Raw genomic sequence first — 18,954 nt, forward strand, 5'->3', positions numbered from 1 at the left:
CCAATGACCAGATATTTCCCCAAAAGAAATGCCAGCTATCCATCACACACATACACACACAAGCAGAGTTTTGGAACAAGAGTGCAGAAAATTGTCTTAGCAAAGTGAATTTTGACAGTCTCAAAGGTCTTTCCAAGCTCTGAAGCTGAAAGCAAGCCAAAATTGAATAGCTACCAGGTTGTTTTCCAGCTCTTTCTGTAGGTCAGTATTGTAAAACATGATAGGAGCGAGAATAGAGAGAGCACCACCCTGCAAACAAGTAAAGTTTATTGGGCCGTGCCCATAACACAAAGCTATGCACAGAACAATGTCCCTCAGGGACCGCAGTGCTACCGTGCCAGCTGTATATATCACTATATATAGTGATATATTTTTGCATATTACTGTAGAGGTTAACGCCCTCTACATCTTTTCTGTCACAATAAACACCAGTTTAAAATATCTTTACATTTAGAGTTCAGGCTCACAAAACAATACCCAAGGCTCTTCCCCTTCCACCATGCCCCGTTGCTCTGGATCTATAGCAAGCCAGAGCAAATGAGCAAGCTGAGCTATGAGCAAATTCAGCTCTGTACCATGCACTAGTGTAATCATCCAGCCCCCAAAAGAGAAATAAAGAAATGAAGAAAGAAAGAAAGAAAAAGCACAATTTAACAGGAGCTGGAAAAATCAGGAGAAAAGAATAACAAACAGTCACATGGAACGATATATCAGGAGATCTATAGGATGCATAAAATCAGCTAAATCTTTCCATCTCTATGGACTAACTAGCTAACTAATTAGCTAAATCAGCTGCTAAGGCAGACGTGACCTACGTCTTCATCTCCAAAATGAAAGCCTGTTGCTTTGCCACATAGCACCACTCCTCTTTTCAGACACACTCAAAAGTAAAACATCTGGCATCATGTTGCCCTTTCATGTTTTTAATCATACTTATTTTCCAGTGTTAAGAAAGAGTTCTTTATTATTGAGCTGAATGTGTATTTCGAAAATGCCATTTTGCTTTTTAGTTGAAAGATTTACTGCTGCAGCTTTAGAGGGGCACCTTCTGGTTTGTTATTTAGCCAGAGACAATGTTGTCCTTGTTGCTACAGACATGCTGTCATCTTGATATCTCAGGATTGGAAGTAGCGTAAACGTGTATTTTGCTTTATAAACAAAATCTTCCATCTTTTCTACACGCACTGAGTGAAACTAAAAAAATTCACTTGCATTTTGCCCAAGACCACATGGAAAAGGAGTGTAAAGATACTAAACAGCCTTGAAAGATGTTGCAAAAAAAAGAGAAAATAAATGTCCAGCAAAAGCAATAAACAGCACTACCTCATGTGAAGAGACTAACAGATGTCCAAGGATTTAATAAAGAAATGTTTGTGTACACTCAGTGAATTAAATCCACACAAAGCTTTAGAATGCAAATGCAGACTGCTTTTAAATATGAAGTGTAGCATAATTAGTCCAATTTGTTTAATTAGTCCACTTTTTAAAATAATTTTGAGATCAGCTGGTTTAATCATATGCATATATAATAAGATAGCATAAGGGCCAAAAATTCATTGTGTGTTTATCTGCTGTTTCTTTAGTAGAAGATTTGTGTATATTTACATGTGCAACCATTGAAAAAAATCAGGTTAAGGGAGGCTTGGCGGTCATCTAGTTCAACCTCCTGCTCAAACAGTGGTAACTTCAGGGTTAGGTCAAGCTGCCCAGAGCTTTGTCCAGCTGAGTTTTGAGTATCTCCGAGGATGGAGATCCTACCATCTTTCTGGCCAACCTGTTCCAGTGCTTAACCTCTCACTGGGAAGATTTTTTGTTCTGTTCATCTAGTCAGGATCTCCCTTGCTGTGGTTTGTCTCCATTGCAGCCTGTCCTTTCCTCTTGCACCTCTGAAAAGTCTGGTCTTGGCTTCTCCCTAACCTGTTCATCAGCTATCTGAGGACTGCAGTTAGACCCTGCCTTAGCCTTCTCTTTTGCAGGATGAACAAAGCCAGCTCTCTCAGCCCCTCCTTATACATCATATATGCCATGTGCTTCAGAGCACATATTTCATGTGTGTCCAACACTTTGCCTAAGGAGACTGGCTATATTCTGTGAAGAAAAGCATCTCCAGAAGAAATTTGAGAGTATCTGTGCCAAACGACAATTAAACAACTATTTTACATACCCCAAATTATGCTACTCGTCTCTGTAATGCAGTCTAGCTGCATAATTTGGGCATTTAAAGGGTCTGACAGTCAGAAACTCATGTCCACATTCCCACCACCTAGTAGTTATCTCCTTGGGTTATAAAATTAGTTGGTTATAGGAATGCAAAAACTGAAATGTAAAATTAATTATCTTTATGCATAAAGGCAATTACAAGCAATACAGACATACATTCGGTGGCCATCTATACATACATATTCAGTATACTCAGATATACTGCAATAAGTGCAGTATGCAAGCCAGACGTTCTGCGTAACAATGGTATAAACAGCTTTCATCATGAACCTATAACAGCTCCACTCTAACCATGCCCTCTGATCTATCACCATCAAGACTCTTGTAAAAATGCCAGACTTCTGAGCAGCTATAAACTTTAGTTTAATGTAAAAAATAACCCCACATCCAAAACCAGATCACTCATTAGATCATCAGATCAACTCTGACCTTCTATCACATAGAGCACCACTGATTGGAACCTGCTGAATATGAACCTTGAAGGAATGAAGATCTGATTTCTCCTAGCCTCACTCAACAGTCCCATCTCTCTTACATGCAGAAGGAACTTTGCCTCTGATTATCACTGACTTCAAGTTTTTTACAATTTTTCCTTAAGGGAATCTTGAAACAAAAATCCTATTAACAAAGTGAGATGTGCTTATGAAGGATAGCTGGTGATGTCTGGCAGAGCTTTGTCTAAAAAACAAGTTTAGTTTCCTGGATCAATATTAAATACAGCAGGAGGACAAAAACTCCCAATAGCATGGCTTGAAGTCTTCACTTTCAAGACATGAACATCTACTGTGTTTTAGTCAAACTTCCGATTCTATTTTTTTTTCTAATTCTAATTCAGTATTTCTATAAATCAATTACATATTCTAGATTTATTTAAGAGGATAATTACATTTGAACATATTAGCTAAAAATCTGGAGGAGCATCACTTTTCAGGAAGAACATTTAACTCTAGGAAATATTCTGTTATAATTATCAGGACAATAAAAGGAAAATAAAACATCAAACTAATTGGAATAGAATAGAATAGAATAGAATGGAATAGAATAGAATAGAGTAGAATAGAATAGAGTAGAGTAAAGTAGAGTAGAGTAGAGCAGAGTAGAGTAGAGCAGAGTAGAGTAGAGTAGAGTAGAGTAGAATAGAATAGAATAGTTGGGATTGGAAGAGACCTCTAAAGGTCATCTAGTCCAACCCCCCTGCTGTGGGCAGGGACATCTTCAACTAGATCAGGTTGCTCAGAGCCCCTTCCAGCCTGACCTTGAATGTTTCCAGGGAGGGGGCATCTACCACCTCTCTGGGCAACCTGTTCCAGTGTTTCACCACCCTCAATGTAAAAAATTTCTTCCTTATATCTAGTCTAAATCTACCCTCTTTTAGTTTAAAACTGTTCCCCTTCTCCTGTCACAACAGGCCCTGCTAAAAGTTTGCTGCCATCTTTCTTATAAGTCCCCTTTAAGTACTGAAAGGCTGCAATAAGGTCTCCCCGAAGCCTTCTCTTCTCCAGGCTGAATATCCCCAACTCTCTCAGCCTTTCTTCATAGGAGAGGCGTTCCATCCCCCTGATCATCTTCATGGTCCTTGTCTGGACCCGCTGCAACAGGTCCATGTCTTTCTTGTGCTGAGGGCTCCAGAGCTGGACGCAGTACTGCAGGTGGGGTCTCACCAGGGCAGAGTAGAGGGGCAGAATCACCTCCCTCGACCTGCTGGCCACGCTTCTTTTGATGCAGCCCAGGACACGGTTGGCCTTCTGGGCTGTGAGCGCACATTGTCAGCTCGTGTCCAGCTTTTCATCCACCAGTACCCCCAAGTCCTTCTCAGCAGGGCTGCTCTCAATCCCTGTCACACCCTGGCATCCAAGATAAAAACAATACCCCTTCATTCCTAATATGCCAGGTGCTTGCTTCAGATGTCGCTTTCTGGTAATTGGTGACAATCACAACAAAACCTGAACCACATTAATATCTCATAGAACATAAATAGAATATTTTATATTTGATTATATACATATATAATTTTGCTTGAATTTTTTTTTTTTTTTGAGTAGACCAGGTCCAAGTTTCCATAAAGGAAGAAGTGCCTGATCAATAAAGCAAAGTCTGCTGTGTTTAGAATTACCCTTTGGTGGGATTTACCTGAATTTGTATTTCATGCAACTTGGGTAAGTGATCTGTTAGACCACCGGATAAAAAGGACAGACAGCCCTCCACATGTGTTTTGTCTAGAGGTTGATACCATCTATGAGTTCAAACCCAACAGGAAAAAGGGCAAACATGTTGGTAAATCCTCAGGGTTGGGAAACTCTGGCATCTTTAGTCATTAGGTAACAAATTAGCAGAGAATTGAGTCTAAAATTTTACTTTGGTGACTACATTATTATTTTAGACCTCTATCATTTCCGTGAGAACACCGTGGGCCTCATTTCTGCATTTAAAAATAAATTGTCTGGAGCTTTTTCTCATTTCAAACAGAAAAGGATCCTCTGGCATGCAACTGAAATTTTCTGCCACATGCCTCAACTTGAATTTACTTATTTCAGTTGCAGAATTCAAGTCAGCTAAGCTTACATATTTATATCTATACCTGCACTTGTTATCTGTTTTTGAAGTGTATTTCAGAACAAGATTTACAGCCCAAAAATACTTATTTCATCAACTATAAAGGAAGTTGAAGGTGATGACATCAGTTTTAGATACCTGTATTTTGATCCAAACTAAACCATGATAAACTCAGCCACATTTTTGCCATTATTTCCCTTTATTTTGCCATCGCCAAAAAAGGAAGGTGTAGATTTACAACTAAGCATTGCCTTTGGATGCTCTAAGTGTGGCTCCAGCTACTTCAGTGTCTTGTAATCAGAGCTTTAAGACCTGCCAGCACCTAGTTCAAAAGACTGCTCTCACCTCCCTTCACATCAGCTGTACGCAGTGTATCAGCTACTTACTGCATCAGTTTGCTGGGTCCCATCTACACCACTGAATGTGTTTGCCCGCTTCCATCCCTGCCTGGTGGCTCTGCCTGCATCTATGTTGAGAGCCCCCTTTCGATTGCTGCTGTCTCAAGATGAAAATGTCATTAGCGACAACAAGCAGCATTCAACCACATGCAGAAGCAACCACAATTACCCGAGTGACAGCAGAGCACACCACTTACCAGAATTGAGCAGGATGATGGACTTAAGGCACACAAATTCCTCCCCTTGAAGGTTCATCAGGCGAAACCGAGCAGCAGTAGCCAGCAGCATGTCAAAGATTTCCACCATGCCCTCTACACATTTCCCTTGATTCCTGTGTGAATACCATCAAGGGGAAGACATTCACAGCTTTAACCTGGTGGCAGCATGAGCTTTTCATCCCCTTGGACCATTCCCCTCCAATTTGATTTCATCAGTTCACGAGCGAGCACGTGACTTCCTTCTCTATGCTCATTTGGTGTATGTGTGATTACAAAAGCATAGTTCTCAGTATACCACATAAAATGGATAAATAATGAAATACTATATTCCACAAAAAAAATGTCAATTTCATAAACTCATCACCAAGACATTACTGTGGTGGAATATATAAGATTGATTCAACCCAACCTTTACATTGAGGAAAAGATTTGTTTAAAACTACGTTTTGATTTCTTTTTTTGTTGTTGTTACTTTGTTTTCTCTTTCTTTTTATATTTCCTTTACTGAAATACTCCAAATTCTTTGCATTTCTCCCTCCTTAATGTTTTGTACTTATTTCTACCTGGCCTTGCAATCTGTAATGTTCCAACACACCTCTTCCATTTTTCTTATATCAGCATAATACCTCCTTAAAGAATAAGCGTATTCTTGAGCTCAAGAAGGACTTATGAGGCCAAAATCTTGTCTGTATGACTGAGTCTGATTAAAACTATCACTTCACTCCACAAATCAGACAACTTTTTACATTACAGCATTAAACAAAGCTAAAGTTTGGGAAATCTCAAAGTGTTCATTAGTAATGGCAACTAACCACCTCTCTCTGCTCACAATACTAGGTATTCTCACTCACTAATTTTCGTCTTGCACACCCAACCCACAGTTCAAGAATTAATGCAGATTGTAATTATTTTTAATGAAAATTTAGTTTGCAGATTTTCTAGTCATGGAATTTTAGGCCATTTACATTGCTATCTTTTACCAAAAACTACCTACTTTTACTTTTATTGGGACTTCCTGAGTGAAATTTTAACATGTAAGACTTAATGAGTGATCAGATCTGCTGTTTAAAAATATACTATTTTTTAGATATGGCTTTTATGAACAAAATTTTGAAGATCATTGCTATAGGAAAATGTAAAAGAAATTTCAAATGATCGGATGGCTATTCCACTATAATTTGTAACGCGAACACAGATTGGACATCTCCTAATCTCATTGTGACAAAAACAACGTTGACTACCAGCATAGACACATCTGCCTCAGTCCTGATACAACCATGCTGTTGAGACCCTGTAGCTAATGTCTAAACCCACACCAGACCCTCAGACAAAGCAGTCATCCTCATTTTTGACTACAGCCTGAGAAAATTCTTTGCACTTCTCAATCATGTCTAAACCTAAAACTGAATCAAGACGGAGAGGGGGTATCTGTGAACACTTGCGCACCGATCTCCTTTCAAGTTCAAATCCCTGTTCAGCTTAATTTGGTGCTTGAACTTAAATCTACACCTCCCTTATCCCAGAGCTGTGCCTACAAGCCAGTGACTATGGCATATGACAGAAGCTATTTCATCTACTTTCAGAGGTATTTAAGCAAAGCAGGACAATATAAAGAAAATAAAGTGAGAGATACTCCCTTAAAACAGCCAGTAGGGTGTTGGTTAAAATACAGTAATATTGGAAAACATGGGCTCCCAAGCAAGTTTTCCAATCACTTTTACAACAGCACACGTTCTCTGACTTTTCTGCGAGAAAGAAATGATCCAGCCTCGGGAATGGAAATAGAAAAAAGTACATTTAATAAGGAGGATGGATTGCTCCTTCTTGCCTCAGATCCCTATGGGCTACCAGGCAGCTGCATGCTGAACACTCCTGAGAAGTGTCTAATTGTCCCCACCCATTTCACTAGCACTTAGTTCAGAACTTGATTTCCATTGCATGGCAGGCACCCGGTCACAAGCTGCAACACTTCGCAATGCAACTTTTATGGCCTTTTCTGTCTCTTAAAAGTTTCGCTGAAGAAATGGTGGTTTAAACTATAGCAGCTTTTTGAGTATGACCAGCAACATTGATAATTTCACATATTAGGTTCCCACAGACGATGGTAACAAGTGCAATGTAAAAGGTCATGGACAAAAGTCTGTGTCTTAAGATTAACAGGCAGGCAGACTCAATGCTATGTTCCATGTAAAGTGAGTGTTGCCTTTTGCACCCTCATTTACAATGCCCTGACCGATGAGCTGAACTAAAGGACTGATCTCAGCTTGGTATATCTGAACATGGCTTTACTGAAATTCACAGTTCTGTCTCTGGCCTGAAGGCTGAATCTGAAGTCAAAATGAAGATCAAAATCATCAATGATTTGATGACCAATCAGTTACACTGTTCAGTGCTGGATACAGAGAGCTCTTCAGCAATGACCATCTTGCTGCCCTGATGACCCCTGCTTAGGCAGAATAAAGCTGAAAAACTGAGCCAGTTGGATTCAAGTATATTCCTCCTCTGTTTGGACATCAATAAAATAAACAAAGGCAAACTAGTATTTAATAGCACCACTGTCAAATGAAAAACAAACAAAAATCAGGCACTCAAGGCATAAGAATACAAACAATTGCTATTACCTCAAAATTTGTTTTGTGTGCAAAAATTTAGATCCTATGGAAGTAAAAAAAACATGAATTTTTATGGTGGGACAAGTTCCACTGCTTCTGATACAACATTTTTGCCTATAATTAGAGAAAGATTAACTTTGCATATATATAGTTAAGCACAGTTTCAGAGGACTAAAAGCCTTTAATAGTTTTGCATTAACTTAAATAATGCCCCAATAAAGGTTAGTTTAAGAATTTAGAATTTCAGGATTACGCAGAAAGGAAAATTTTCAGTGAATCATATGGCAAATGACCCGTATTAAAAGAAAAAAACCAAACACATCTTCATGTGTGGCTAAGACATTTACTTGCTTCCCAAACCCCATCAAACTACTGCCAGTGAGTATTCAGAACAATTCAAACTATTACACAGGCTGAACAAATTGCAAAATTTGCATAGCCAAGACCACAATTTAAAAAGAAATAGGAAGTTATTTGTAAAATGAGACCTTTTAAAATGCCTTATGGCGATTCATAAGATGGAGAAGACATTTTGATAGCAAGTAAGAATTATTCCCAGGTACTTTTTACAAAAATAGTTCAATGGACTGTGGTTTACAAGATCAATATTCCAATCAAGATCCTCTTACTGACAAGTACAACCTCTGGACAAAAATCTCTAGTCCTGCAACACATAGTCCGTGTGCCTAAATCTCCATGTGTGTCTATTTCCCACCAACTGAACTCATACGGTAGATGATAAAAAAAAATGATGTGAATTTAACAGATTCTAAATACTTTCTAATCTCGTTTGCTTTGCTATCTGCTGCATGTGATATACCAGGCTACTCTATAAAAAAAAGAAGAGTATCTCCTTAGGTAAAGTACTTTAGATGAAGTTAGATACCTAGCTTTAGGTATTCATGTGTGCAAGCAACAATTTAGAAATTTCTGTTTTATTTTCAGAGTAGGCAGCTCATCCAGCTCCATTGAAATCAGGGAACTTAGTAGGACCTTAGTATCTTTGAAATGCAGGCTTCTAATAAAATGTTTTTATTATCTAGGCTACAACACTGATTTTCTTTGTTAACCAACAAAACCTATCTGAAATAAGAATCTCCAGTTCTCCTGAATTGTCTTCTAACTTTCTAACATAAGCTGATAGTATTATCACATCTTTACAGCTATATGTCCAGTTGATAGGAAGGCCTATCTAGGAAGGCCTAGATAACTCTCCTGGAGGACAAATTAAGCAATAGATTTGAAAATTATCCTTATCCCACCATCATGCTATTGTCTTTGTGTACTCTCAGCTTACTGAAAACAAAACAATAAAAGCTTGTTTACTGCAAAGCATCAGAGTGTATTCTTAGAAGAATCGTTAACACTTGGCTATTGGGAAATGGTTAGAAAAGTTAAAGTATGTGAATTAAAGGTCTTAAGTTACTGCATAAAACTACTATGTGCATTAACTTTAGTAAGTCTACAGAATTACAACGTCATCCAGACTGGAAGGTAACTGAGGATGTCTTTAGCCCAACCTCCCGCTCAAAGCAGAGTCAGCTCACTCAAGGCTTTATGCAAGTCTGGTCTTGAAAACCTCCAAGAATGGAGACCGCACAACCGCTCCTCTCAGCTTACTTATTTTCATCATCATGTTTTTTTTTCTCTCCTATATCCAGTCAGAACCTCCTCTGCTTCAATTTATGACTCCTGTTTCTCAGTCTCCCATCGGGCATCTTAATAAAGAGCCTGGATAACTTCCTTGTAGATTTTAGGTTAGGCATGCTTAAAAGCCATCTCTTCTCCAGGCCGAACAAATCAACTTCTCTCAGCCACAAGGCATGTGCTCCCACCTTAGTGGCTCTCCAGTAGGTTTACTGAAGTTTATTAACATCTTTCCTGTAATGAGGGGCACAAAGCTGGGTGTGGTATTCCAGACATGGTCTAATGAGTGCCAAATAAAAGCGGAATAATCACTTCCCTTGCTCTACTGCCCGCACTACCACTAATACAGCCCCGGATACTGTTGGCCTTCATTGCTGCCATGTTGCAGTACTGGCGCACGCACTGATGGCTGTTCAGCACCTCAGGTCCTTTCCAGCAGAGCGGTTCCCCAGCTAGTTAGGCCCCAGCTGGAACAGTAGCAGTGGGTTAAGTCCATCACTTTGCATTTCTCCTGGTTGAATTTCAGAGGTTCCTGTCAGCCCATTCCTCCAGCCTGTCTAGGTCCATCTGTATGGCAGCTCTGCCCTCGAGCATATCAACTGCTTTGGTGTCATCTGCAGATTTGAAGACCGTGCACTCTATCTGCTCTTCCAGGTCATTGATAAAGCCATTTAACAGGACAAATGGTAGGATAGACCCCTACGATATCAAGGTAGAGTGAGAATCATTAACAAGAGACCTAGTTATTTTATCACAGAAGGCAATTAGGTTGGTCAAGCACAATATACCCTAAATCTATGCTAATTCACATTCACCATCTTCTCCTTCCTGTTCACATAAAAAACTTCCAAGAGAACTTGCTCTATGATTTTCCTCCTGATAGAAGTGATGCTGACGGGCCAACCTGTAGTTCCCAGACTGTCTGTCTTTCTTCTTTTGGAGGTGGGTGCAACATACACCTTTCTCTAGTAATTGAGGACCTCTCCTGGTCTCCACAGCCTTTCAAAGGTGATAGAGAACAGCCTTGCAATGACATCATCCAGCACTCTTGGATGCAGCCCTTCCTACAGACTTGCATGTGACAAGACTTCTTAAGAGATTCATGACTCAGTCCTCTTTTACTAACTCGATCCTCTCCTCCTTGAACCCGGTACGTATGAATAGGAACCTAGATTTTATTTAAGTCTTGGAAAAACCCTAAATATCAGGAATGTCTTTTACAGAAACAGAGGAACAAGTGAGAGACAAGTAAACATTAACAGTGAAGGGTGTTTAGGTGAGGGGAACAGGGAGTCAGGGGATGTTCTCATCAAACTTTCCATTCAAAGGGAAAAGTCCAAGTAGGCACAGATGCACCCATTAAACCAAAGCCTGACGGTGTATTTGTTGTCTCTCTGGCTTCTTTGATCACGGTACTTCATTTGATGACAAGGGACTGCCAAGAACAGGTGGGATCCACCAGACTAGGAGAGGGAGGGTCATCTTCACAAATGGGCTCAGTAACTTGGTGAGGAAGCCTCTAAACAAGGCTTGTCACAGGATGTGTTCCTAAGCATAAAGGTAGGAAACAGAGGAGGTATGATTGAGAGAAAGCTGCAGGGACAACATTCACATCCCCAGTTAGAAGAAAGGGATTCACAGACTTAACTCAAATGTCTGTGCTCTAACACAGAAGGAGAATTGGAAGTCCAAACACAGTCAGACAGCTGTGATGAGATTGGAAACACAGAGGCTTGGTGGGATAGTGCTCAGATCAGATAGTGCATATGACTGCAAAAATGGTCATGGATGGGTAAAACTTGATTAGGAAGAACAAGTATGGAAGGAGAGGGGAAGAACTTGAGTGCTACATAAAGGAAGACCTTGGTCGCACAGACCATAAGAAATCAGAACCACGTATGTCAGGAGCCCCCGTATATAGGTCAGAGGAGAAATTAACACTGATTGGGGGCCGGAGCGGGGTGGAAGGGGGCAGGATTGTTACAAACTAACTGACCAAGAGTATAAAGTGGATAAGTCTTTCTATAAATAACTCACAGAAATCTCCGAATCACTGGTCTACAGTCTTGTGGAGGATTTCTACATGGATAGACTGCAGTCATTGGCTGAAAGGTCAACATAGCATTATGCAAGTAATCCAGGGAGTTTCTGCTCTGTGTTGATGATCACTTCCCAATACAAACAGCACAGTGGCCAAGCAAGGGCACTGCTCTATTGACCCACTCCTCACAAACAATGAGAAATTGCTGGTGAATGTGGTCACAGATAGGAAATTTGGCTGCAGCAACCATGAGATGTGACTGAGCTGAGGATCCAGAGGTAGGCTGGCAATGCAAACAACGGAACTATGACTCTGGGTTTCAGAAGAACAGACTGCAGTTTATTTAGGGAATCGCTAGGCAAAATATTCTTGGAGACATGATGGGGATAAGCGTCAAGGGAACTAGACGATATTTTAAGGCAAACTTATTGAGAGCTCAGGAACAAGCCCATCCCATTGTAGAGGAAGACCAGGTATTTCAACAGAAGATCCACTTGGCTAAGCAAGGAGCCCCTTAATGAACTAAAAGGCATAAGAAATGGAAATAAAAGCAGGCAGCAAAGGAGGAGCACCAAAGTATTGCTTGAGCATTTACGCCTAAAACTAGTGAGGAACACAGAGGGGAACAAGAAGGGATTTTACAAGTATGGCAACAACAAATGGAATTTCAGTGAGAAGGAAGAGTTGATGAATGGGGCGGAAAACCTGATGACTGACTACATGGAATAGACTGAAACACTCAACAGCTTTTCTTTCTTTTGTGTGTCAGATTTCACGGCAATGCCAACAGAAGCATATTGATGTATTGAAGCCAACATTTCAGGGTGCTGAAATAGTTGGTCAATGTATTCATTAGGCTACTATCTATCACTTAGAAAAAATCATGGAGATTGAAAGAGGCCCCTGACAAACAGAAGGCTAACTCAACTTTGACAAAATCAAGGAGGATTCAGGAAACCGGATTGTGCTTGGCCAACCTGATTGACTCTATGATGAAACAATTAGTTAAACATCAAAGGGAAGGCGGTGGGTGCAAAATAATTAAAATATTTGTCAATAATCTGGATGATGATAAAAAGTTCATTTTCAAATTTGTGGATGATATGAAATTGGAGCCGGAGGGAGGCTGATACACTATGTAGCACAACCTCAGTGGTAGGGAGACCCTGGAGGAGTGAACCAACAGAAACTTCACAAAGTTCAACAAGGAGAAGTACAAAATTCTGCACACGGGGCCAAATAAACCCATGCATCAATACAGGCTGGAAAAACACTGGGCTGAGCAGCAGCCCTCCTGGAAAATGGAAACCAAATAAAATACAAGCCAACAACATTCTCTCTTTGTGGATAAGGCAGATTGCATGCAAATTATGTTAGGAAGAACGTGGCCAGAAGAACAAGAGAAATTGTTTTCCCCCCACCTCTACTTGGTCCTGCTGAGGCTGTGCCTGTGTCCAGTTTCAGGTGCCTCAGCTCAAGAAGGATGTTGGATGTCTCCTCCTGCTGTGGAGATCAGAGGCATGCAGCACATGGCCTACAAGGAGGGCTTGAGTGACTGGATCTGTCCAGTCTGGTGATAAGGAAGCAAAATATGTAGGGGAGGGGACAGACAAAATTGCAGGCTACAACTGCTTGAAGGGGCATTACAAATAGGGTGTAACCAAGGTCTTCTCAGGAGCAGTGAATGTTAAATCAAAAGACAACTGCTGTAAGCTGCAGCTTGGGAGGTTTGGGCTGGATTGTAGGAGAGTGGTGCAACCCTGAAACAGATACCCAGAGAGGCTATGTGTTCTCCATCCTTAGAGACTTTCAAGAAAGCTAGACAAAGTCACAGCTGGCCTAAGCTGGTGTTGGCAATGGTCTTCCTTCAAGAAGCAGGTTGGACAAAATTATCTGCAACCAAAATTTTTGTTTCTAAAGTAAATTGTTGGAGAAGTTCCTGAAAGAGTTTCGTTTCAGAGGGTACCATTAGAAGCAAGGATTTATTACTGATGTGGAGCTTTTTAACCAAGAATCCAAACATACTATTGGCACCTGAGTAAAGAATAAAAGTAATCCTTAAATCATACAATTAAGGTTTGATGTACTAATGCAGTGGTATAAAAACCCCATCACCGTATTACAGCCCTTTGGCTTCAGTTTATGCATAAATCTGGCACAGAATATAAAATAGAGAAGAAAAAATAAAATTTAAAACTTAACCTAACTTTCTCATACTTCAAAATCTCTTCATCAGTTTAAGCTTGGATTGTAGTTTGGAGAAAGGTTTGGAAGGAGTACAATCCTTTTTATTCATGAGTCTATTCATTCTCGATGTGTATCTTAGCATTTTATCCTCCTTACATCTCATTCTCATACTTCTATTATATTTGGTTAGGATTTATTTCTAATTCATTAACTTATTCAGTCATGGCATAGGCAAGGAAGAACATCTATCTGACCAGAGGCAAGGACACAAATTCAGAGGGAGGAAACCTAAAGTGACAGTATGGACATTTTTCAGAAAGTTACATTCAAGCATTAATTTTGCTTTCTTTTTTTTTTCTTCTTTTTTTAAGGTGGGGGGTAGCTCACTAAAATATTTTTCAGTTGATTTACAACACTGTTGCAGTAATTATTTCTTGTTGTTTAAACAAATACAGTATTTTTGGCTACTTACTCAAAAATATGTGCCATTAGTGTCAATGCATGAATCACAGTCTGAGAATCACTCACAGCTGGGCAACTGGAGAAGTACTGGACTGGAATTAGCACAATTCAACATGGAATCAAGTTTTTTCCCTTCAAGAGTTCCTTGAAACAGACATTTGCCAAATAAGAAATAAAACTGAAATATCAGTTCCAAACATAATTTGAGGGAGGAAAAGAGGCAGGAGCAGAAGGGACTCCTAAGAGCAAGGCTCTTTTTTCCTCCACTGAGCTGGGTGGTTATGTTTATACCTTTTCACATAACCCGCCCTTTGAGTTACTCCTGTTGGCATCATCACTTCCCCAAAACAGGTCGAAAAAAATGGTTGCCCACGCACAGCAGCAGTTTCCACCCAGCACAGCTCTCTTCTATAGCAGCAAAGGAACAATTAGGATTGAGCCTGAGGCTCAAATAGGCAATTCCGACCTCTTCCAGTACTGACGATATTACCAGCCCACCACCCTCTGAGGTTTGCTAATCTTTTCTGATGTCTCTTTTTGTTGCCCTTTGAGCTAGCTCTGAACCAAAGTGGTGGCTAATTCACACACCAAATGAGAGATGTTAAAATAAAGCCAAATAAGAGACGAAATTCAAGAAGACAGGGAATAGATGAAAGGCAGAGCAGAACCATTATACCCTGTGCTATTTCTGAAGCACTAAAGAATTGTCAAAATATTTTAACTTTTTTTTTATATTCTATCCATTAGAATATTATTGCAGGCTTTATGCATAGGCGGCGCCTGTCTTCAAGACAAGAGACAATTTTTATATACAGTAAGGTGTTCTATATACATTAGTTCTATTAATAGACATCGATAAAACACTTTCTACTCCTATGTAAAGTAATGCCTTGGAAAAGCTTAAGGAAGCAGGGTGTCAGGAAAGCTCCATCTCAAAGGTTTTAAGACCAAATCAAGACCATCCATCAGGATGCCTTAAATACTGCCAGATAGGTGTTGGAGGGCTACTTAATTAACTGAGGATTCTCCCTTTTGTACAATGCCATGCTTTATCAATAATTAAAAGATGAGGAAACTGTTATCAGAAGTGAAATTTTACTTCAGATCATCCTGCATTTAACCAGTAACTCTGGAGATTGTGGAAAAGCCTAGGGAAAAAGTAAGCAGGGAAAAAATAAAATTTGAAAAAAATTAACCCCTAAAGCTCTAGAACAAAACAGGAGGCAAAGAGAAAAGCAGAGACTATCACAAGTGAACTAAGCCACCATATCAAATGCAAGGCCTGCTGATGAAGAGAAATGCCTAGCTTATTTATTGTTCTGTGTCAGTACTCATGAGACTAAACAGCATTTTTCTTTAAAAAATGGCTGTTTTGATCACAACAATTAGCCTTGTACCATCACAAATTGACCAGTAAGTGGTAGATGGGCATGAAGGTGAGAGCTTCAGAAAGAGAGAAATTAAATGTACAAAGCTTGTTCTGTAGTGGTTCTGTTGTGTTGTTTTCTGTGTGGGTTTTTTTTTAAATCGACTTGTTCATGAGCCTTTATTACCAAAGGTGGTAGCAAAGTAATTCAGAGGCAGCAACATCTGTTACTCATCCCATTTCTCCCTGAACACTGGCTTTCAAATGACACACCTTGAAGAATTTATAGACTACAGTCAATGGGTGGTATTACATCCCGCTGTTCCTGGAGTGTACTATGAAGAGCCCTTTGTTTCTTTTTCGATATAAGCTTATCAGAACAGAGGTTTGGATCAATTGCTGGCTAAAATGTATTCAAAAGTTTTAAAGTAAGTCCAAGATTTAAAAGTCATCATTGAAAAATATTTGCAATAAATAGGGAGTAGCACATTTATAAATTAATAAAGAAACAAAAATCTAGTTTAAAGTGGTTTTTACCAACAGTTAGTCACAGAATACCAGAATTGCTGAAGTTGGGAAGGCTGTCTGGAGATCATCTAGTTCAATGCTCCTGCTCAGATCAGGGCCACCTAGAGCAGGACCATATCTTGTTGGGTTTTTAGTATCTCCAAGGATTGAGACTCCACAACCTCTTGTCCTGTAACTGAGAAGAATTTTGCTCTGTCTTCTTTACTTCCCCCCCACCATCAGGTATTTATACACATTGACCAGATCCGAGTCTTCTCAGCCTCTCCTTGTATGAGAGATGTTCCAGTCCATTAATCATCTTTGTGGCCCTTCACTGGACACACTCCAGTATGTACATGTCTATCATGTACTGGGGAGCTCAGAACTGGACACAGCACTCTAGATTTGCCTCAGCAGGGCTGAGCAGTGAGGAAGGATCACCTACATCTAGCTGCTGGTAATACTCTTCCTAATGCAGCGCAGGAGGCTATTGGCCGCCTTTGCCACCAGGGAACATTGCTGGCTCAGAGAGCACCCAGTTGTGCTGATTTCCCAGAAAATGTATGGAGCTTCCCCCATCATGCTGTCCTGTAGACACTTCCTGTAGACACACTTAGTGTGGTCTCCTACTACTACGTTTTGTTGATTACAACATCTCTCTTGTCCACATCACTGAACCCTTTTCTTGCCAGCCCAATCTACCACCTTCCTCACTTGATTGTGGGTCATCATCTGCCTCCCCTGCCGTTCCCAGTTTAAAGCTCCCTCACCATGCTGGCCAACCTGTGGAAATTTGCCCCACTTGATGAGGTTGATCCCATCTCTTCCTAGGCATCCTCAACCCTCAAAGCAGGTTCCCTGATCATAAAAGTTAAATCCCTGTTGTTGACACCAGCTATGCAACCAGTTGTTGACCTGCAGGATCTGTCCACTCTTCCTCAAGCCCTTTTTTCTCAACTGCCCCAGTAGATTGACCACCTAGGCTCCCATGCCGTTGATCCTTGCCCCCAGAGCTATGTAGTCATGACTAGATCAACAGAGGATCATCCACCTAGGCAGATAAAGTAAGAGTACACTCTACATTTCAGCAGTGGTGAATTAGGTCTGAAACATATAGACAATTAACTACTAGGTACCTTTTTAAATATTTTTCTCTTGGTAAAATATGATGTGAAATGGATCCACAAATATGTCAGATAGGAAAAAATCTCTAAAATGCTGCTATAATAATTTTAAGAAAACTGGTTTTTTTTTGTTGCATTTGAGACATTTAGATTAGAAAATTATTATGAAGGCTCTCCATTTGGGAATAATAAAATTACAATAATTGGCTGAAAAAATGTTATTCTTCTTGACAGGAAGGCCTTTTTCAGTTTAATTTACATTCAGTCTGAATCACCTTAAAGCCAAAAATATTTCAAAATTCTTTTCATATCAGAAATGCAAAGAAAGTTTAATTTTGGAAAGATCAGCATCACAATTCAACATGACCTAGAACTGGGGCCTGAGCTTCCAAGGTCAGAGTGACTAGATGAACAAGCAATCTTAGAATTTGTGTGGGGGCTATCTTGAATCCAGAAATGATTTCATTCTCTCTGAAAACTTCTGTTTTGTGCCTACAAACCCACCCAGGGAACCTCTTTTTCTAACAGCTGAAAATTGGGAAGATCATAATGAGAGGTTTTGTTCTGTTTTGTTTTGTTTTTTTAGAGTTTATCACTTTGAGCATTACCCAGCACCTCCCCAAACTCTGGAGGGGTCCTTCTGATTTACATTTAGGTTGCTTGAATTACAAAATTGGGTAGTCTTTGAATTTTGCTCCAAGGCACAGTAAAGATTGATTTACAATAAATAGAAATTATTCCTTTTGCATTGTTTTAAGATATGTAATTCTGTCTCTTGTAATATTTTTTTTCATTCTGTGGGGTCTACAATATAATAATACATCTCAAAATCCAACAATAAAGTGAAAGATGAAAGGGAAATTTGATTATTTCAAGAGATTCCTTAACTCTCTACAAGTTGATGCATTCAGCTCTATCAGGTAAGTAGCCTGACGACAAGATGGTTGTTTGAGTTGGATTTCCAGTGCAGAATCTATTGCTATTAAAGATGGGATGAAAATGAAATGTACAACTGTTTTTCAAAGTTATTTTGAAGTGCAAACTTGGATATACTTGTTGCCTATGGGCTTTTTCCCTTTGAAATAAATAAGAGCAGCAAGTCGCTAATGAAACATTCTGAATCAAGGATCTGTGACAACTTTGCTTCCATTTTTCTAACAGGTCAATGGTAATCAATACATCCACAGTTACACAGTGCTAAAAAAATGCATTTACTCAAGTGACAGACAAGTGTGATGTCCTCAGGCATTTGGAACATTTTACAAGGTAAGGGACTAGCAAAACATACTCGGATTTCATCCTGATGCTCTTCTATTGTATCTAATCTTCTGTCTATCAAAACATTGGGAAGTACTATCTGCACAGAAAACTTAAAAAATTCTTTTCAGATGTGGTGAGAAACTTTCAGACCAAAGCCATGAAAGCAGTAAATTATTCAGTTGCCCAGTCATACAGTGAATGCTGTAAGTTTTTATGCTATTCGTGCTAGCTGCAGTTTAAAGAGATCCATGGCCTCCTGCCATTGTTCAATATGAAAGTCTGTAAAGGGAAAATTCTTCAACTTCTGCCGAAAGAATGAAAAAGCTCCATCAAGCAGTAGAAGAGGAAGTGAACAAGAG

General features: G+C 39.7%; 1 protein-coding gene across 1 annotated transcript in view; it reads right to left on the minus strand.

The window, feature by feature from the left end:
- The window catches only part of ESR1 (estrogen receptor 1), a 166,830-nt gene that overhangs the window by 4,080 nt on the left and 143,796 nt on the right, over nucleotides 1-18,954 (minus strand). The window contains exon 7 of the mRNA XM_075146139.1: nucleotides 5,369-5,502. Coding sequence (XP_075002240.1) covers nucleotides 5,369-5,502 — 134 coding nt within the window. The remainder of the gene's footprint in view (nucleotides 1-5,368; nucleotides 5,503-18,954) is intronic.

Source organism: Calonectris borealis, chromosome 3 (genome assembly GCF_964195595.1).
Source record: "Calonectris borealis chromosome 3, bCalBor7.hap1.2, whole genome shotgun sequence".
Lineage (NCBI taxonomy): Eukaryota > Metazoa > Chordata > Aves > Procellariiformes > Procellariidae > Calonectris > Calonectris borealis.